Genomic DNA, 20440 nt, shown 5'->3' with positions numbered 1-20440 from the left:
CAAAGCAATTTATAGATCCAATGCTATTCCTAAACTACCATCAAGATTCTTCACAGAACTAGAAAAAAACTATTTTAAAATTCATATGGAACAAAAAAGAGCCTAAATAGGCAAGACAATCCTAAGCAAAAAGAATAAGGCTGGAAGCATCATGCTACCCAACTTCAAACTATCCTACAGGGCTAGAGTAACCGAAACAGCATGGTACTAGTACAAAAACAGACACATAGATCAATGGAACAGAACAGAGAACCCAGAAATAAGACTGCACACCTACAACTATCTGATCTTTGACAAACCTGACAATAACAAGCAATAGGGAAAGGATTCTCTATTCAATAAATGGTGCTGGTATAACCAGCTAGCCATATGCAGAAGCTTGAAACTGAACCCCTTCCTTACATCATATACAAAAATTAACTCAAGATGGCTTATAAATGTAAATGTAAAACCCAAAGCTCTAAAAACCCTAGAAGACAACCTTGGCAATACCATTCAGGACATGAGCACTGGCAAAGATTTCATGAAGAAGATGTGAAAAACAATTGCAACAAAAGCAAAAATTGACAAATGGGATCTAATTAACTAAGCTACTGCATAGCAAAAGAAACTATCAATAGAGTAATCAGACAACTTACAGAATGGGGGAAAATTTTTGCCAACTATGTATTTGACAAGGGTCTAACATCCAGAGTCTAAGGGAACTTAGGCAAATTTACAAGAGGAAAAAACCAAACAACTCCACTAAAAAGTGGGTAAAGGACATGAACAGACACTTTTCAAAAGAAGGTATAGATGTGGACAACAATCATATGAAGGAAAGCTCAACATCACTGATTATTAGAGAAGTTCAAGTAAAAACCACAGCCAAGAAAAGGAGGAAATAAATGCCTCTGGGGCAGCTGTAATAGGCTGACAATTATAGGATAACCACAATGAGATACCATCTCACACCATCAGAATGGCTATTAAAAAGTCAAGAAATAACATGCTGGAAAGGTTGTAGAGAAAAAAAGAATGCTTATACACTGTTGGTGGGAGTGTAAATTAGTTGAACCATTGTGGTAGACAGTGTGGCAATTCCTCCAAGTCCTAAAGACAGAAAAAACATTCAATCAGGCAATCCTATTACTGGTTATATACCCAAAGGAATATAAATCATTCTATTATAAAGACACATGGATGTGTATGTTCCTTGCAGCACTGCTCACAATAATGAAGACATGGAATCAACTTAAATGCCCATCAATAATAGACTGGGTAAAGGAAATGTGGTGCATATATATCATAGAATACTATGCAGCCATAAAAAAGAATGAGATAATGTCTTTTACAGGGACATGGATGGAGCTGGAGGCCATTAGCAAACTAATGCAGGAACAGAGAGTCAAATACCACATGTTCTCACTTATAAGTGGGAGCTAAACAATGAGAACACATGGATACATAGAGGGGAACGACACACACTGGGGCCTATTGGAGGATGGAAGGTGGGAGGAGTGTGAGGATCAGGAAAAATAAGTAATGGGTACTAGGTTAAATACCTGGATGATGAAATAATCTGTATCAAAACCCCCCATGAAACAAGTTTACCTGTGTAACAAACCTGCGCATGTACTGCTGAACTTAAAATAAAAGTTGAAAAAAGATAATTTGATTCATAATATAAGAATAGAAAAATGAGTAGCATGGACTAAGAAAAGGAACACAGAAGGGGAAACAGATGGGAATTCCAGGTAGGTGGAACTGCAGGAGCAAGGAATGAAACAGCATGACACACTTGAGAGATACAATGAACAGAGCATGGCTGGGAGATAGGATGGGAAGTAGAAAAAGAGAAAGCTAAAAAATTATATGATTTTATATAATTTTATATATAATCATTTCTTTAAAATGGGCAAAGGACTTTGAATAAGCGTTTCTCCAAAGAAGATATACAAATGGCCATAAGCACATGAAAAGTTTCTCAACATCACTAATCATTAGGAAATGCAATTCAAAACTATAAGATTTATCACTTCACACTCATTAGGATCACTATTAGAAAAACAGAAAATAACAAATGTTGGCAAGGGTGGAGAGAAATTGGAACATTGTGGACTGTTGGTGGGAATGTAAAATGGTACAGCTGCTGTGGAAAACAGTATGACAGTGCTTCAAGAAATTAAAAATATAATTACCATATAATCTAACACTTCTACTTCTGGCTATATACCCAAACAAATTGAACAAATTGAAAGCAAGGTCTCAAAGAGATATTTGTGCACCCATGTTCATAGCGGCATTATTCACAATAGCTAAAATATGGAAGCAAACCAGGCGTCTACTGACTAGTGAATGGAAAAGCAAAATGTGGTATATACATACAGTGGAATAGTATTCAGCCTCAAGAAGGGAGGAAATTCTGACATGCTACAACATGTTAACTTTGAGGGCATTATGCTAAGTGAAATAAGCTAATCATTAAAGACAAATATTGATTCAACTTATATAAGGTACTTAGTCAAAATTACAGAGACAAAATAGAATAGTAGTTACCAAGGGGATGAGGTTGGGGAAATGGGGAGTTATTGTTTAATGGGTATAGGTTTCAGTTTTAAAGATAAAAGAGTCATGGAGATGGATATGGGTAATAGTTGCACAACATTATGAATGTATTTAATACCACTTAAAATAGTAAACTTTATGTTATAGGTATTTTACAACAATAAGAATGAGAAAAAATCAATCCATGCGATTTATTAACAAACTTGAAAAACCATATGATCATCTCAAGAAATGCAGAGAAAGCATTTATGAATCCAACATGCATTCCTCATAAAAATTCTCAGTATATAGGAATAGAAGGGAACTTCCTCAATGTAATAAACAGCATTGACAAAAAGCCTACAGCTAACATCATCCTTAATGGTGAAAGACTGAGTGTTCCTCCTGTGATCAGGAACAAGATAAGAATGTCAGAGCTCATTGTGTCTGTTTAATGTTGTACTGGATATTTTAAATGGGGAGGAGAAGAAGGAAGGAAAGAAAGAAGGAAGGAAGGGAAATAAGGAAGAAAGGACAGAGTGAGGGAGAAGGAGAGAGGAATAGAAGAAAGCAGGGAGGGACATTTAAAGCAAGGTAAATATGCCGTAAGAGATATCTTAACATGAATGTGGAATGTTAGATCAGTCCTTCAAGGCCAAAGACTAAAATTCAATGATTTATTAAAGTTTATTTTACTACAGAACTTTAAAAAATGTTGAAAATGGGGTAAAAAAAGGAAAAAAAACACTCATAATTCACTACTCCACCACAACCATTAACATTTTGGGGTAATTTTAATAGGGCATTTTTAATTTGCTCATTTTCAATGTGGGTTTGTACTCAGTCCTCTTCAGTGAGACTCAATATCCATGTTGATAATAGATGTTGACTAAATATCTAGAGATAGAGATGGGATATTTTTTGGGCCATGGGTTGCTTTTGATGTCTTTTCATATTTACAAAGCCAGGCATTATTTAAGGTTGCATATATGCATCTGTTTATTTATAGAAAGTGCCTAACTTACTATCCCTTTGTACTAGATATTAGAAAAATTTTAATAAAAATATTTAATAAACATGAAATATATTATAAACTAACAGATATGATCCATAAACTAATATATTAATTTAAATATTACTAATAAAATGAATATCCATATACTCAGCACCCACCTTGAGAAACGGAACATGAACATTAAGTCTGAAGCCCTGAGTCCCTTCTTGTCACAATGCTTTGTTCCATTCTCCAGAGATAGCACTAGACTGAATTTTGTGTTAATCAGTCTCTTCATTTTGTTTAGAACTTTGCCTCCTGTGATGGTTAATTTTATGGGTCAACTTCACTAGGCTAGGGTGCCCAGTTGCTTGATCAAACCAGTCTAGATATTGCTGTGAGATATTTTTCAAATGTGATTAACATTTAAATCAGTAGACTTGGAGTAAAGCAGATTACGCTTCATAATGTGGGTTGCCATCCAATCTGTTGAAGGCCTTAAAAGAATGGGATTCTCCATGAAGAAAGGAATTCTGACTCCGGATTGTCCTTGGACTCAAGACTGCAACATAATACTTTTCCTGGGTCTCCGACCTGCCAGCCTGCCTTCCACAGATTTCAGGTTTTCAAACCTGCGCAATCACATGAGCCAATTCCTTAAAATTAATATCTTTCTTTCTTTTTGTTTCTGTTCTCTGGAGAACTCTGGTACATCTCTTAAATGTGTGTTAGTTTTGCTGCATTTGAATTTTTCTTCAAATACCATACAATTCACCTATTTAAAGTATACATTGCAAAGGTTTTTAGTATATTCATAGTTATGCAACAGGATCACAATCAATTTTAGTACATTTTTATCACCACAAAAAGAAACCAATACTCATTAGTGATCAATCCTCATGTCACCCAGCTCACCCTACTCTCTCACTAATCTAATTTCTGTCTCTATAGATTTGCCTATTTTAGACATTACACATAAACGGAATTCTACAACATGTGATCCCTTGTGATTGGCTTCTTTCACTTACTATGTTTTCAAGGTCTATTGATGTAGCATGAGTACTTTATTCCTTTTTAATGCTGAATAATATTCCACTGTATGGACATACCACTTTATATATTCTATCAGTTGAGGGACATTTGGGTTGTTTCCACTTCTGGGCTATTATGAATAAAGCTGCTATATTTGAATTTTTTACAAATCAAATATCGTATATACTCTTCTATAATGAACATTTTGACTATACATTAGGTTTTTATGAGATTCATTCAAGTTGTTGATTGGAAATCTATGTATGTTTTAAATAATTCCTTTTTAAATACTGTACTCAACCCACTCAATTTATTTCACAACCACTAACAGGTCCTGGCACTTCATTTAAAAATATTGCTCTAGAATATATACCTGGGACTAGAATTGTTGGATCATAGATTTGTGCATCTTTCCTTTGGTCTACTTTTCCGCCAACTCTTGGTTTTTGTTGCTAATCTGATAGGTGTATTATGGTATCTTCTTACCTTAATTTGCATTTTCTCACTCAATCATTGTGGCTGAACATCAAGTTATGTTTGCTGACTTTTTGTCTCTTTTCTTCTGTTTATTCTCATTTTTTAACCTAAGGAGTGTTTTGTTTTGTTTCCTAATTGATTTTTAGGAGTTCTGTATATATTCTGGGTATCTTTTCTTTCAATGATGTGTTACAGATGTCATTTTCCCTCCACTTTCTTAGGGTTGGAAATTCTTAACTGAGATACAGTTAAATTTACCAAATTTTTTTCCATATGGTTTGTGCTTTTTGTGTCTTGTTTAAGAAATCACTCTCTATCTTGGGGTCATAAAATATTCTTTTTATATTTTCTCCTAGAGATTTAAAAGTGTTTGCCTACATCATGTAGTCAATCATCCTTTCTCTCCTTCCCTTCTTGCATCTGCAGTGTTACTTCTGTCCACATTTGTATGGGTCTGTTGCCTGGCTCCCTATTTTGTTTCATTGGTTTTACCTATCCGTGTGACAATATCACATACTTGTAATTAGAGATTTTTGTAAGAATTTAAATTTGGCTTAAAACCTTATCTTTATAAGATGTTTATATTTCAGAACTTTAACTTCAAAAGTTTCCTTCCTTTTGTTCACAAAAAGGGTCTTGGTTATTTTCGGCCCTTTATGCCCACATTTCAGCTCATCAGGTATTAAGAAAATCCTTATTGGGATTTTAATTCGAATTGCTAGAATCTGTAAGTAACTTTGGAGGAAATTGCCATCTTTACAATATTGAATCATTCTCTTGAATCTTTCTTTGTTCTTGAAACACAGAGAATGGGAAATTGTGTGTTTTGTGTACAAAAAAAGCAACAAGATACATATGAACCTCCTTACAACCAGTGAATGAAAAGCTGATCCAGAATGCTAGGTTACATTTTTCAGCTTGGAATCACGGTCTCACACAACACTGTATAAAAGCTTTTCTTCTTCTTTTTTTTAATTTTCTTTCCACACTAGAGATTCACATCACAATTTAGTGTTCGCATTTCCTCTTGAGACTCTTACTGAATTAATATGTCTCTGGCTAGACATTACAGATTTTTGTAGGAATAAAATGATCTGATTCAGGATATCATTGGGAAATGAGTTCAGCAAGTGCCAGATTACAATGAATTTGATTAAATCCAATATACTCGAGGGGATTTCATTCGTTGTTTCTTATCTAGCTTCTTATCTAGCTCCCCCCCCCCCCACTACTTTGGTTCTCTAATAGAGTGAACTATTGAAGCATTTACAAAAGGAGAAAGGAGAAATCCTCCAGGCTACCAGACCCTGAAACTCTCCTCTGTTCTCTAGTGGATTTCACTCTAGATTGACACAATAGCCATTTTGATTCTGTACTTTAAATACTAGGTTGTCTAAGTGTTCCCAAATCCTTTGTGCTCATTCTTAGCCATTCCCAATCACCAAGACCTATTTAAAAGTTTGCACTAATAGGGAAGCTAAGAGACACTCCCTTTTCATTCTTCAACTCTTTTGAAAAGCATGTAATATTCATGCTTGAATGTATCATGCTTTTTCTAAGCAACAGTATTTAATCTATTTGCCAAAGGATGGCATTTATCTGTTGCTTTTTTGATTTGTGGTTTCTTCATCCTTCTAGTTTTCCATACCCCCAATTATTTTTTCTTGAACATAAGCTGAAATTCTTCCCCTGAAGATGTTTGAGGCTGGTTCATACAGTCCCTAATCACATTGGATATCCTTACTGATTTACAAAATTTTCCCTCTACTCAGTTTAGCAACAAAATACTCTTAAGGTTTTAAAAAACGCCATCATATGAATTGATTTGGATCTTTAGGAGTCGGAGAGATTTATTCACTTCCAATCACTTGAATTAGTGTCATTGTTTCGTGCTTCAATGACCCTATTAATTTCAGTGCCATTTTCTTCTTTTGGGCTTAGTAGCTGCTTTGTGGTGGGAAACGCTCATTCAAATGTAATATATTTGAAGGCAACATATGAATATTCATGTGTGGCTTTATATTTCATTCAATAATAGATGCCCTTCTTTTCCCTGTGTATGATGTGTTATTTCTTTTGATGCATTCAAGCTTTTCTCTTTATCTTTTTGACTTCCAATCGTTTTATTATAATGTAGACTTCTTTGTGTTTATTTTAGTTGCTGTATATTTAGCATTTTGTATTGGTAAATGTTTTTCATCAAATTTGGGGAAATCTTTCTTCAAAAATTTTTTGTCCTTTTTTTTCTTCTACTTCTGTTATTTACATGCATGTTGGATTATCTGACGTGCAGCAAATCTCTGTGTGTCTACTCACTTTTTAAAGATAATTTTTCCCTTTGTTGTTTACTTTTAATAATTTCTATTGCTCTATCTTCAAGTTCCCTACTTTTTCTTCCGTAATTTCTTTTTGGCTGTTAAATTCACTCAGTGAATTTTTTATTTCTAAAATTATAATTTTCAATTTTCAGAATTTGTTTCGTTTTAAAAATCTTTTTTTCTTTTTCTTTGCTGAGATTTTCTATTTGTCTCCTGAGATTTTCATTCATTGAAAACATGTTTTACTTCATTGAGGATAGTTATAATAGCCACGTTAAAATCCTTATCTGTCAGTTTCAACATCTGATTCGTCTCAGGGTCGATCTCTAGAGTATGCAATCCATTTCCTTGAATTTCATACGTCAGACAGTTTTGGATAGTATTATGGACTTTATGAGTGTTAAGGAGAGAGTCTGGATTCTATTATTCTTCTCTGATGGGTGTTATTTCCTTTGTATTAGTAGGTAATTTTCCTGGCTAGATTTTAACTGAAAACTCTCTCCCTTTTGGAGATAGCTCTGGTCTCAGCTCAGATCTTTTGTTTTTAACTGAGCTGCTGTGATTCTGTTTTGGGTGGTTCAGGATCTCTCAGAGATGTGGGTTGACAGTTTGGGGATCCACTCTCTGACTCCTTCCTTGGGATTTCTTAATCTCTTCAGAATTCAAAATTTTCTGTCTTCACTTTTCTGCTTCCCCAGATAAGAATAACTGACAAGTTTTATACATGCACACTTGGTACTGCTGAGCCTGACTTCTGGACTGCACTTTGCCACAAGCTAAATGCCAAAGAGAAAGGAATTTTCTTGTGGAGTTCCTGATCTTCAAGTAAGCTTGCCCTTCCTACCAGTCTGCTGTTCACATTCCAGTATATTCAGCTTTTTGTATTGTGTTGAAGTGGAGTTCCTCATCTTCAAGCAAGCTTGCCCTTCCTATGAGTCCACTGTTCACATTCTAGTATATTCAGCTTTTTGCATTGTGTCCAAGTTGTTTTCTGCTGGGGGATGGTCCAGTAGGGTTTTAGTCTATCATGGTTGAAAACAGAAGTTATGTCCTGCCTGGGACTTTGGATTTTGAGTAACCCTTGTCCTGTTCAATGTGATAGCCTCCTAACCAGTCCCTGTTTGTGTCCTTGCTCCCTCCAGTCTATCCTTAACATATCAGTCTGAGTGATCCTATGAAAATATGACAGGACCCTCCAATAGCTTCCCATTTCACTCACAGTAAATTTAAAAACACTTAAAATGTGCTACTCTGTCTGTCTGAAACTCATCCTTGGCTTCCAGATCACATGCTTATGCTAGTTTGTATCCTACCTTTCTGAACACTCATTCAGCAACTCGTGTTTCCTCTAATCTTGAAACGTGGGTCCACCCTGAAACTATGGTTCTACTTTAAAGTTCTATGTCAGGGCACTGAGTTAGGCTTTTCCCGTTCCCAGCAATCAGAAACCAGGACCCCACTGCTGAAGGCAAAGAGGACGTATGTATCCCCCAACTTTCTCAGAGAGTCATCGGCAGCACTGACTTAAAGAGGATTAAGAGCTTCTGGGCACAAGCTACTCTTTAATATTTTTCACGCTAGAATTTGTTCAGATTTGAATAAACGCAGTGCGAAACTAGAGAGCGTTCGCGCAGGTTCTAGCTACCTTGGTCAGAAGGAGGGGATGATGCAACTTTCCTCCCAGTTTCTGAGCCCTCTCGCGCGGCCGCTGCAAGCCTCGGGGAAGCGGAACCCACAGGCGCGTGCGCCGCTGCTTCTGGCCGGGCGCGGGTAGTGGTGCACCACGGGAGCGCCGCACCGGCCGGCATGGAGGAGCGCGGCGATTCCGAGCCGATTCCCGGCTGCAGCGGCCTGGGTCCGGGCGGCGTTCGCGGCTTTGGCGACGGCGGCGGAGCTCCCTCGTGGGCCCCCGAGGACGCCTGGATGGGCACCCACCCTAAGGTCAGGAGGCGCGAGAGGAGCAGGGCGCCGTCCAGGCCCCTAACCCAGGCAGAACTCCCAGGCAGCTGTCTGTCTTTCTCCCTCAGCGGGAGAGCTGAGGACGCGCGCCCCCCTTACCGAGGGGGACCGGTGTGCACAACTGCCAGCCTCAGGCAGCATCGGTTTTGTTTGTTTAAACAAGTTGCACTATCCCCCGACACTTTCCCAACCCCCCAGCCAAAGCCATTCTGGAACTGAGAGCCAGACAGTAACTCCGCCCCCCTCAAGCCGGAGATCCCTAATAAGCGCTCCACAGGTTTTGCTGTCTAGGTAAATCCCCTTTGGGGGATAAATTTATTTAATCCTCACAGTAACCATGCAAGACAATTTGTGGGCGATGGGTAAGGTCTGCGGGTCCATAATGATAAAGATTTAGGCACAGTCACGTTTACACTTAGCCTTGGGCCCAGAGTGCATCTTTATTTTGCAAAGGTGCAGATTCTTAGTATTTCAGATTTCTTCGAAAGTTTGAATAGGTTCTTGCTCAATGCAGAGCTACTCACATTTTGCGTGTCTTTTTCTACATTAGCAGCAAGCGAGATAAAGATAGTCCCCTGCTTGCTTCTGCTTGAGACATTACTGCCTTGTACCAGTAAGGTTCCAAGCAGTGAACAGGCAGTGAATGGAGATGTGGGTTTTGTAAGAATCTCAAAAACTGGTCTGTACGGTACTTTAACAGAATTGCGCTCTTCTGCTAGAGAGCAATAATTCGTAATCATCTAAAAGCAGCCAAGAAAAAATTTAAAGGTATAAGTTTGAAGAGTTAACCTTTTTCAGCTTCTCTTGCTTAATTTTATCTTCCTACTCTGTCCCCTTCATCCTCCCAAAAGGTGAGAAAAAGAAACAATAGCATGGAAATATTATTTAGTGCCCTTTTAGGGAAACAATAACATGCAGAGGCAGCATATTGGTTAGGAGCGTGAACTCAAAATCAGACTCAGTTTAAATCCTGATTCTGTCACGTATCAACCTTGTAATTTGACACAAATTGCTTGATCTCATTATGCCTTAGTTTCCTCACCTGAAAAATGGGGATATTAATAGTCCATACTTATAGGTTTGTTACAGGATTAAATTAATTAATATTTGTAAGACATTCAACATACAGAGAGCACTATATAAGTACTTAATAAATGAAACACCAGTAACAACTTTTTAAAACCTTATCTAGATTTGGTGTTGTTATTCGGTTTATATACTTGTAGATTGTTTTCTTTTTCAAGTTAATGGCTGTGTGCACCCTGACCATCAAATCTCCCCTTTTGATTTCTCTTCTTGAAGGATCAGATTAATTTTTAGAAGAAAAAGAAAAGAAGTAATAAAGCAATAGGGGCTGTTTGTTTTTCCAATTTCACCTTTCTCTTAATTTGAAAATTATGTAGGTTCATCCAGTAAAATGGTATCAGACTTATTATCCTCTAACACACTTTTATTTTATTATTCTCCTGCTTAGAAATCCTCAGTGTTTCCATACTGATAAAATCACACGTATAGCTTGACCACCAAGGCCTTGTAACCTGGCTCAAAATTGTTTTGGGTGTTACTTTCAAAACATGTTTGAAGTAGACAACTAATAACCCTTATCCTCCTGTAACTGTATCGTCCAGTTACACGGAAGCTGATGGGAGAATGTGACTTTAGACCTGTCCCCATGCAGGTCTGCTAATAATTCAACTCAGCATTAGCCCTGCATATCCACCTAGTCACTGGCATAGCTGGGCAGCCTCAGAATTCTCCTGCAGGTGTAGGCCCCTGGAAAGTGTTCCCCTTATGCTGACCAGTAGTCTGAAAGAAGCAGCTTTCTCTAGTTCCTTGTCAATCCCTTTTAAAAAATCTAATGATGAAATAATTCCCTACTCTTAAAGTGAGAAAGAGTGGGTAGAGAGGTTAGGACTGATACTCTAGCAGATTCTCTCCATATGCAAATAAGAGGCTAGGGAAATACACAGTACCCACCAACATGTCTCGACACAAATTTTATTAAAAAGGTTTCTCTATTGCTGGCAGATAGGTTTCTTTACAGGCCCTTGAATGTGTGTGGCTTAATCCCACCTTTGTGTGATTACCTGCCCTATTACTCTACGTCTCCATTTACTTAAATCATAATATTCTTCAGTGCTTAACTTGTATCCCATCCCACCTCTGCTATAAATCTTTCACCAGTCCCTCTGAGTAGAGCTCTTCTGACCTGCTGTGTCATGTTTTTTATTCCGTTTACCTGGTTTTTAATCACTTACAGTCATATATTGTTATTTGCCTAACAATTTTAAGTGTGCATGTATTTAACAGTTGCAAGTTCTTTAGAGACAGCGATCTCTAAGACCTTATATTGCATTTTAACTTCCACTATACCTAGAAGAATTTTATAGATTATATATACTTAATGACTACTTGTTGATTGAAAGAAAATATTAAATAATTTTTCCTTCTCAATTTGACAATTATATTTTATTTTCAGTATTTAGAAATGATGGAATTAGATATAGGAGATGCCACTCAAGTTTATATAGCATTCTTGGTTTACCTGGACCTCATGGAAAGTAAGTTGTTTGTTTATATTGTTTTGTTATTGGGACTGTGGTAGGGATTTGGGGGGTTGGATTGGGATATAGCATTCTTAACATTATAATAAGCAATCTTTTATGCATTTGCTGTTAATTTTGCAATTTATTTATTTACATTGGGAATTATTGAGTAACAGAAGCTACTAGAAAAGCAAAGATAGGAGGTAGTGTTATGAGTGATATTTGCTCAGCTGAGTATTAGGTAGAAGTTTGGAGTTTTTATCTTTTGTATTTAATAAACATTATTGTCCATTCAATGATGTTCTTTCAGGCAAAAGCTGGCATGAAGTAAACTGTGTAGGATTACCAGAACTCCAGCTCATCTGCCTTGTTGGTACTGAGATAGAAGGGGAGGGGTTACAGACTGTGGTGCCTACCCCCATCACTGCTTCCCTCAGCCATAACAGGTGAGAAGGTGATTTTGGTCTAAGTTCCTTTCCCAAGTAAAGCAGTAGGAAACATTAAATGTGGTGATATAATATTTTTAAAGAAATTTAGGATGCAGGTTTCATAGCTTTACTCTTGGCTATTTGAGGAATAAGTTAAATATGAGTGTTATATGCAGCCATTCTTGCATTGCTATAAAGAAATACCTGAGACTGAGTAATTTCTTTAAAAAAAAAGAGGTTTAAGTGGCTCATAGTTCTGCAGGCTTTACAGTAAGCATGGTGCTGGCATCTACTCGGCTTCTAGGGAGGCCTCAGGAAGCTTATAATCATGGAAGAAGTTCATGAAGCAAGAGCAAGCACATCATATGGCAAAAGCAGGAGTGAGAGAGAGAGAGTGTTGAGGGGGAGGTTCCACACACTTTTAAATGACCAGATCTCACGAGAACTCATTGTCCTGAAGACAGCACCTAGCCATGAGGGATTTACCCCTATAACCCAAACATCTCCCACCAGGCCCCACCTCCAACACTGGGGATTACAGTTCAATATGGGATTTGGGCAGGAACAAATATACAAAGTATATCAAGCATTTAACAAGTATTTAGCACTTACTCTATGGTCAGTACTTTTCAGAGACAGTATGTATGGTAGAAATATTTATATTTTTGGTAAGGAAGTAAGACCATTACATTTGAAATAATAGATATTATAAGATGTACCATATCATACAAATCATACTTGATATAGGAGTTGGTGAAGAGCATGATTAACATGCAAGTTGAAATCAAAGCTTCATGTAGCTTGTGGGACCTTTTTTTAAAAAACTTAGGTACATAGCATTGGATTAAACATGTCTTTGTTTCATGACATACTCTCATTATTAGTTCATGCTTGGTGTTTATTTACTTAGTTATTTTTCATAATGTAATAAGTATCTCTGTAACCATCACCCAGAGCAAAACTAGATTTTGGACAATAACGAACATCTCATCTTATAAGTTCCTTCCTTAACGTGCTTTCACTGACGTGAGGTAACTGTCATTCCGAATTCCATGTTCATTGGGAAGTTTTAAATTTTAGATGTTTTTAACTTTAATTTAAAAACTTTATCTTTTAAGGCTGACCTTATACACTTAATATTTTGCTAAAATTCATTCATTCTTGTGTATTTTTTGGGCTGCCACATAATATTCCATTGTGTGATTATACCCCCATTTTCACATCCACTCCCTTGATGATGGAGTGTTGCTAATGTTTAACTTTAGGAGATAATTTCAAACTATTTTCGAAGTGGTTGCCTCAATTTACTTTTTACCTGCAATGTAAATAAGATCCTTTGGAGCTGTATTGTCTCTCACATTTAGTATTGTCAGACTTTTAAATTTTTGCCAACGGAATGGATTATTCTCACTGTGGTCTTAATTTACATTTCTTTTATCACTCATAATACTGAATATTTCTTTATATATGTATTATTTAGAAGAAATATCTGTTCATATCTTTTGCCTGTTGGGTTGTTTTTAGTTTTCTCATTGACTTGTATGAATTCTTTATATATTCTTGACACTAATAGTTCTTTGATTGTGTTTTCCAGTTTTTAAATCTGTCTTTCACTATCTTAAGATGTCATTCAATGAATAACGTTCTTAATTTGAATATAATCATATTTATCCATCTTTTATAATCAACGTCTTTGTGTCTAGTTTAAGAAATATTTTCTATCTAATGGTCTAAAAAATATTCACCTATATTTTCACTAAGAGTTCTGTTGTTCTTGTTGTTTTTAATGGTGTGAGAGGAGGTTAGGGATACCATTGCCATGTGGATAACCACTTTTTCTACCCCTATTTACTGAATAGGCCCTCCTTTCCTCACTATCTGACATATCACTTCTGCCATTTTCCGAAGTTCCAAACGTACATTAATTTGTTTCTGGGTTCTCTATTATATTCCATTAGTCAGTTTATCTGTCTTTTTGCCAATACCACATCGCTTAATCGCTTGCTTCGTAAGAAGTCTTGGTATCTGGTTAGCAAACCTCCCTTACGCATTTCTTCTTTAGAAGCTGTGGCAGGCAGCTTCTAAGATGGCTTCTTATAATTCTGGTATTCACTCCCTTGTATAACTCTCTTCCATTGAGTGAGATCTGGACTCAGTGACTTGCTTCTAATGAATAAAATTTGGCAAAAATGATGGGATGTCACTTCTAAGATTAGTTTACAAAAGACTGGGGCTTTTATCTTGGGCACTCTCTCTTGCTTGCTATAAAGGAAGCCAGCTGCCACGTGAGCTGTCCTACAGAAAGTCTGAAAATAGAAAAGAGGTGGCAATTATTGATGGAGCAAGATTCTTGAGAGATGAGGAAGGATGGATTCAAGAGGATAACGGAAGAGAGTAATATTGGGCATGTAAAGGGGAGCTGTAAACCTCTGAGACTGGGGTATGGAAAGAATGAACAAATGAAAACACAGCTCTATTTGGGTAGCATATAAGTAGGGAAAAGAGCAAAGCCTTTTAAATTCCAGCATGAATACCGTCGATGAATACTTACATTTTTTCTAGCTGACTATAACTGAATATATAGCAGTCTAATAGAAAGAACCCTAGACTATAAAGTCTTAAGACCTGGGTTCTAGTCTTGGGACTGACACTTAACATTTTGATTGATGCTTAGCAACACACCTAATTTCTCTGGGTTTCAGTTTCCTTGTCTTTTTTTTGTCGTTGAGGGATTTAGATTACCAGTACATGCAAGATCCCTTCTAAATTAAAGCTACTATAACTGGTTATTTTCATTGTGCATATTTCATAAAGCCATATTAAACTAAATTTGCAGATTTCTATGAAGTATTTTTTGGATTTATGATTCATAATGAGAATTGTTTTTTAATATATCAGTCTATTCATATGCTTCTTTGAGAAGCTCCTTACTGTGGGGTATTTTCTGTGTTTGAGAATTACAAATAGTTGTTAGCGTTGACATCAGATTTAATCACTAGTACTTTCCAGTTTTTACTAGCATGTTTTTCAAGCCATCCTATATCCAAGAGTCTTAATTCATTCCTGAGAACTGATTATTTCTGTCTTTTAATTACTGTAACAAATATTGTCCTAGCTAGTATTAATGTTATATTATTTGTTTGGACAAGGAGCTACTATTTGAAATTAACCTGCATTTATTCCTAAAAAATAAAATTAATGAAAGCAATAGCCTATTTTAATCAAAATCATTTCATAAGTCTAGAAGTACAAATTTGTTTCTATTGTTAATTTCTAGTATTTTCCAAGTGGTAATTAATGCTTTTCTAGCTTGAATGGCTAAAGCTTGTTTTCTTCTTCAAGTAGAATTAGTTGGAGTGATAATTTGGTAAGCCATTTTGATGCTCTTGCATTTAATAACTGAGAGAGCTTAAATCTTTACGTCTTGTTTTTATATAAATATTCTTAACTATATGATACAGTAGAATACTAATATAGAAAATAGCACAAATGAGGCCTGATACATACTAGATTTATATGTCTTTTAGTGCGTAACATTTTCTCAACTCAAACTATGCAAATAACATTTTAACAAATGGAAATGTGTGTATGTGTGATTTCATTACTCAGTCTTTAACAGGGCAATCTTTTAGGTAGTAGGCATACTTTTATCTATTTTTACTTTTAGTGTATTTTATGATATAAAATGTTATATGTCTAACAGTAATGTTGCAATTCCAGCCTTTCATAGTTAATGTGGGAATTTTTCTGTGTTAGTAACACAGAGAAGAAAATGATTGATGTTGAGTCTCTGATAACCTCGTATAGCAGAGAAATTCACTGGGACATGTCCTAAAAGTATTTGGTGGGAGGATGTGAGGGTAACTCATCATGAAAGAAAAAATACTTTTTATTTAAGAAGGAAAACAGCTTTTACTTATTCAGTGATAAAACATCTACATAAATTAATGATTCTGTTTTCACTTTTAAATATTATTTGTCAGATAATATTGCTTGGGCTTTTTGGTCTTAACAAGTATTTATTGAGTGACTCTTACGTGTCAGGCAATGATCTAGGTGCTGGGGATACCATGATAAACAAATACTTTCATGATATCCTCATGAAAGTAGTATCCTAGCACTGAATATTAGCTTAGAAAATACATGTTTTTTTTTTTTTTTTTGGTAATTGTTGGATGGAATCTAAAAAACCAGAATTGCCCTTTGTTCAGATATTTAATTGAATGTGTGATTTGGGACTGCCTTCACTTATTTTGTAGCTAGATAATTGAATAACAAGGATAATGGAGTACTGATAAGTACTTTAACAGGGTTATGTACAAAGTTATGTCAAAACTCAGAGGAAGGACAGGAAAAGTCTCTTTAGCCGGTAAGAGACCATGGTTTAGTAGGACGACTGTAAGTAATTAAGCATGACTGCCTACCTAGCATGGTGTCTAGTCACAGTAGGTGTATAGTAATATTCCTTAAGATAGCAAATGAATAAATGAATGAATAAAATTTCAGAAAAAAGAGGGAAAGGATGGAAAGTTAGATGGGAAAGTTTATTTAGATTATGAAGGCCATCATTGTTTTTACTTTTTTGCTATTACTAATGGTATTCTAATGAATAGCCTTGTGAGTACCTCCTTGTACTCATGTATGAAAGTTTCCCTAAGAATAGCTGGGATATTTATACTTCTTTCTTTTCTTTTCTTTTTTTTTTTGAGATGGATTCTGGCTCTGTTGCTCAGGCTGGAGTACAGAGTGCAGTGGTGCGATCTCAGCACACTGCAATCTCCGCCTCCCAGGTTCAAGTGATTCTCCTGCTTCAGCCTCCTGAGTAGCTAGGATTACAGGCATGCACTACCACACCCAACTAATTTTTTGTGTTTTAGTAGAGACAGGGTTTTACCATGTTGGCTAGGCTGGTCTCAAACTCCTGACCTCAAGTTATCCACCCGCCTTGGCCTCCCAAAATGCTGGGATTACAGGTGTGAGCCCCTGGGCCTGGCCTATCCCTTCATCTTTACTGGTTATTGCTAAATTGTTACCAAAAGGGGTATTACTAGTTTATACTTGCACTTGCAATGTGTAAGTTTTCACAGACTGGGAGAAGATTTATAGCATGTGCATAACTGACAGATTAATTTAGAATTGGCTTCTGTGACTTCAGAAAAAAAATCCCAGTGGGAAACATGGGCAAAGAATATGAACAGGCAACTCACAGAAGAGGAACTCGAATGCTCAAGTATGTTTGTAAATCAGGGAATTACAAATATAAAATGTGTTTGTCTGTGATTTGTCTTAACTTTGAAGAAGACTTTCAGACAGTTTGTTTTTATTGTTTGACAAAAATAAGGTACTGTTTAATGGGGAAATTTTGAATAGAACTACAGCTAGCACTTAGAGAGTCTTTGAACAATTTCAGAAAAGGAGCTCCCTCTCGACATACAAAGAAAAATGTCTCTTCACTAAGGTTCAAGGCTTGGTGAACAGCAAAGGCCAGATTTTAGATCCACTTGTGCCAGGCACCCTTGTGCAAAGCACAATCTGCGTATCTGTACATGATGCCCTGCCCCTGAAGCATGTCTACGGAGTCTTAGGTTTCCATAAAGAACACTGTGAAAATTACTGCTAAATGGGTGGTGTCATTGAAGGGCTTTAAGCAAGGAAGTGAGGCTGTTGTTTATTCTATGTGGTTTTAAGAATACTCTGCATTTGCAGAGAATGTTACAGAATTTCAAAGTATTTCAAAATATTTTTACAAGTAGACGTTCATTAAATGTTGCTTAAATTCATTAAAAGCAACAAAATCTCTAGTGGTATACAGGGTGTTTGTTTTATGCTAACTTTACATACAAAAAGCTGAAGTTAAAAATGTATTTTGATTTGTACCCCCACTTTTTCCAAAAGATAATAAAAGGTTAAGTGAGCTGTACCAGGGTCTCAGTTAGCTTCACAGCTATTAGAGTTTCTCTTGCTTTATTGGTTTTTAAAAATATTTTATTATAAATGAAACTAGTTATGGAAAACCACACAATACAAATGTATAGATTAATGAGTTATAAGGCAAACATCTAGAACTCTTGTAATTATAACTAAGTCAAGAAATAGAACTTTTCTAGGTACCTCACAGACTTTTCAATGTGCCCCATCCCAATCATAATCTTCCTTCCCCCCAAAACTAGCCATTATTCTTTCTTTTATAATAATAATGGGCTTTGGCCCATGTATTGTTCCCAGGACCTCTTAGCGCTAACTTTGTCTTTTGACTCTCACTCAAGAAAAAATGTTGGAATATCACTGGTGAGACTGATAATATTATCAGGAATACTAGTTTTATATTTAAAAATACCCTGCCAACTTTAGTACTCTATTGTTAGAAACAAATTACTTGCCACATAGTGTACAACCAACCTCAGCACACCAGTTGTAAATCACCATTTTAGACTCTGCTTCTTAGCTGCTTGAATATAGTGCTTTAAAAAATGCTTCGTATTCCTCAAAAAACCTTAAATAACATTTTTATTAGTAGGAGAGTTGGGTGGCATACGTAGCTGTAGAGCCAGAGGACTTGGCAGTTTCCTGGAGCTACAATTTCTTATTATTTACAAAGAGCAAAGCACATAAGGCCTGATAACTGTCTCTTTTATTGTAGGAGACAAATTTTATAATCTGTTGTTTGTAAAACTGGACCAAAGTCTGTCATTTACATAGTTAACTACAACTTAGTTATAAAATATTTCCCTAGTGATGACAAATAGTCCCGCTGTTTCAGTCACCACTTGACTGTTATGTGGCAGAGTGGCATGTATATTTATATGGTTTATTATTTATTTTTTGGTGTATATGTATTTTCTGCCTCCTTAAAAGGTAATTGTTCTAGGCAGTGTTTAACATTATATCTGTGTGCTTTTCTAAGAATACCTGAACAGTTTTTAGTGTTGGCTTCCCACTTACTTTCCCAGGCTTTAGACCTGGTGATTTTGTATACATACTTTCTGGCAAGAGAGTAGACAGATTCCTTTACAGGGTGAATGTGTATTTGAATCACTGTGAGTGAATGCATTACTTTGAGCATAAGTACGGTTTGTGATTCATGTTTTCTGTAAAGCAGTTATATATGGTATGTGATCACAGTTGAAACACTTTGTCATGTTTTTCAAGTTTCAGAAGGTCTTGTGTGTAACGGTCCTTATGAAAATATTGATTTAATGTTATTTCCTGATCTGTAATGGGAGAATACAATTGATAAAGTGCCCATTTCTGATTATCTAGTGGGAAGATTTTGCTGATGGATTATGAAGTAATTAATTGCTAGTGTTTCTTGTTTCTCTCATCTAAAAATACTTCCTAAAGCTAATGTAAAATAATTTTTAGTTTGCATTATAATGCCATATTAAATTGTATATTTGCATGGCATCCATATGGAGAGTACTCTAGATTGTTTCTATGCTATATTGAATCTAAGGAATACATGAAGCAACTTTGGTAAATGACTGTAGAGGTACAGTTTCCTCAGACACAGCAATGATATAAAATCATCTTCATAGATACACAGAGATGAAAGAGATCTGATGGATTTAAAGATGAGACAACAAGAGGAATACAAACTAAAACTAGTGACCTATCTTTTTCAGTACTAAGATTGCAAATGAAGTCAAATTTATGTTCAGATAGCCTGATTAGCTTCACTTTGGACCACCTTGGGTCCGTTAGTATTTATTGAGTGCCCTAAATGGTAGAAGTATACTATACCGAAGTTAGGATAATAGTATTACACTTTTCTGTAATAGTAGTAGTACTACAGGTAGTTGCAAATGGGAAAATATCTTAAGTGACTTATACAGGGACTCAAATGATAAGGGAACAAAATGATTTTCTAGTCTTTAACTACTGGTAGGGTTTTTTATTTTCCCCCTCATAGGCTCTATGTCACCTCCCAATTCCAATGTAAATTTTGTTTCTTCAGTAAGATACAAGAGGTGGGAAAACCTTAGTTGACATATTTTAAGCTCATCTGTGGTTATATATAAGTTTAAAAAAAAGCTGAGCGAAGTGAAATGTCTTATACAATTATAAAATCCAGGCACAGTTAAGATACAGCTTTCTAAAACTTAATCTCCTTTTTTTTCCCCCAAAGGATTGTAGTTCCTTTTTTAGTAATATGTGAATCGT

The 20440-nt window shown here is 36.0% G+C and overlaps 2 protein-coding genes across 6 annotated transcripts in view; one reads left to right on the top strand and one right to left on the bottom strand.

Annotated features, from left to right (window-relative positions):
• ARPC5 (actin related protein 2/3 complex subunit 5) overlaps positions 1-20440 on the bottom strand; it is a 1051210-nt gene that overhangs the window by 416537 nt on the left and 614233 nt on the right. The window lies entirely within an intron of this gene.
• The window catches only part of TSEN15 (tRNA splicing endonuclease subunit 15), a 42676-nt gene continuing 31293 nt past the window's right edge, over positions 9058-20440 (top strand). For 2 of the 5 annotated variants that reach the window (XM_050765934.1, XM_050765931.1), the window contains exons 1-3: positions 9058-9288; positions 11786-11867; positions 12163-12298. In XM_050765934.1, coding sequence (XP_050621891.1) covers positions 9154-9288; positions 11786-11867; positions 12163-12298 — 353 coding nt within the window. In that variant the 5' untranslated portion in view covers positions 9058-9153. Of the gene's footprint in view, positions 9289-11785; positions 11868-12162; positions 12299-18195; positions 18206-20440 lie in introns of all 5 variants that reach the window. The other 3 variants (XM_050765956.1, XM_050765945.1, XM_050765966.1) reach the window with 2 other exon arrangements.

This window comes from Macaca thibetana, chromosome 1 (genome assembly GCF_024542745.1).
Source record: "Macaca thibetana thibetana isolate TM-01 chromosome 1, ASM2454274v1, whole genome shotgun sequence".
In the NCBI taxonomy this organism is placed as follows: domain Eukaryota; kingdom Metazoa; phylum Chordata; class Mammalia; order Primates; family Cercopithecidae; genus Macaca; species Macaca thibetana.
Note: the sequence above shows the minus strand (reverse complement) of the source record. Positions and strands in the feature narration are given on the sequence as shown.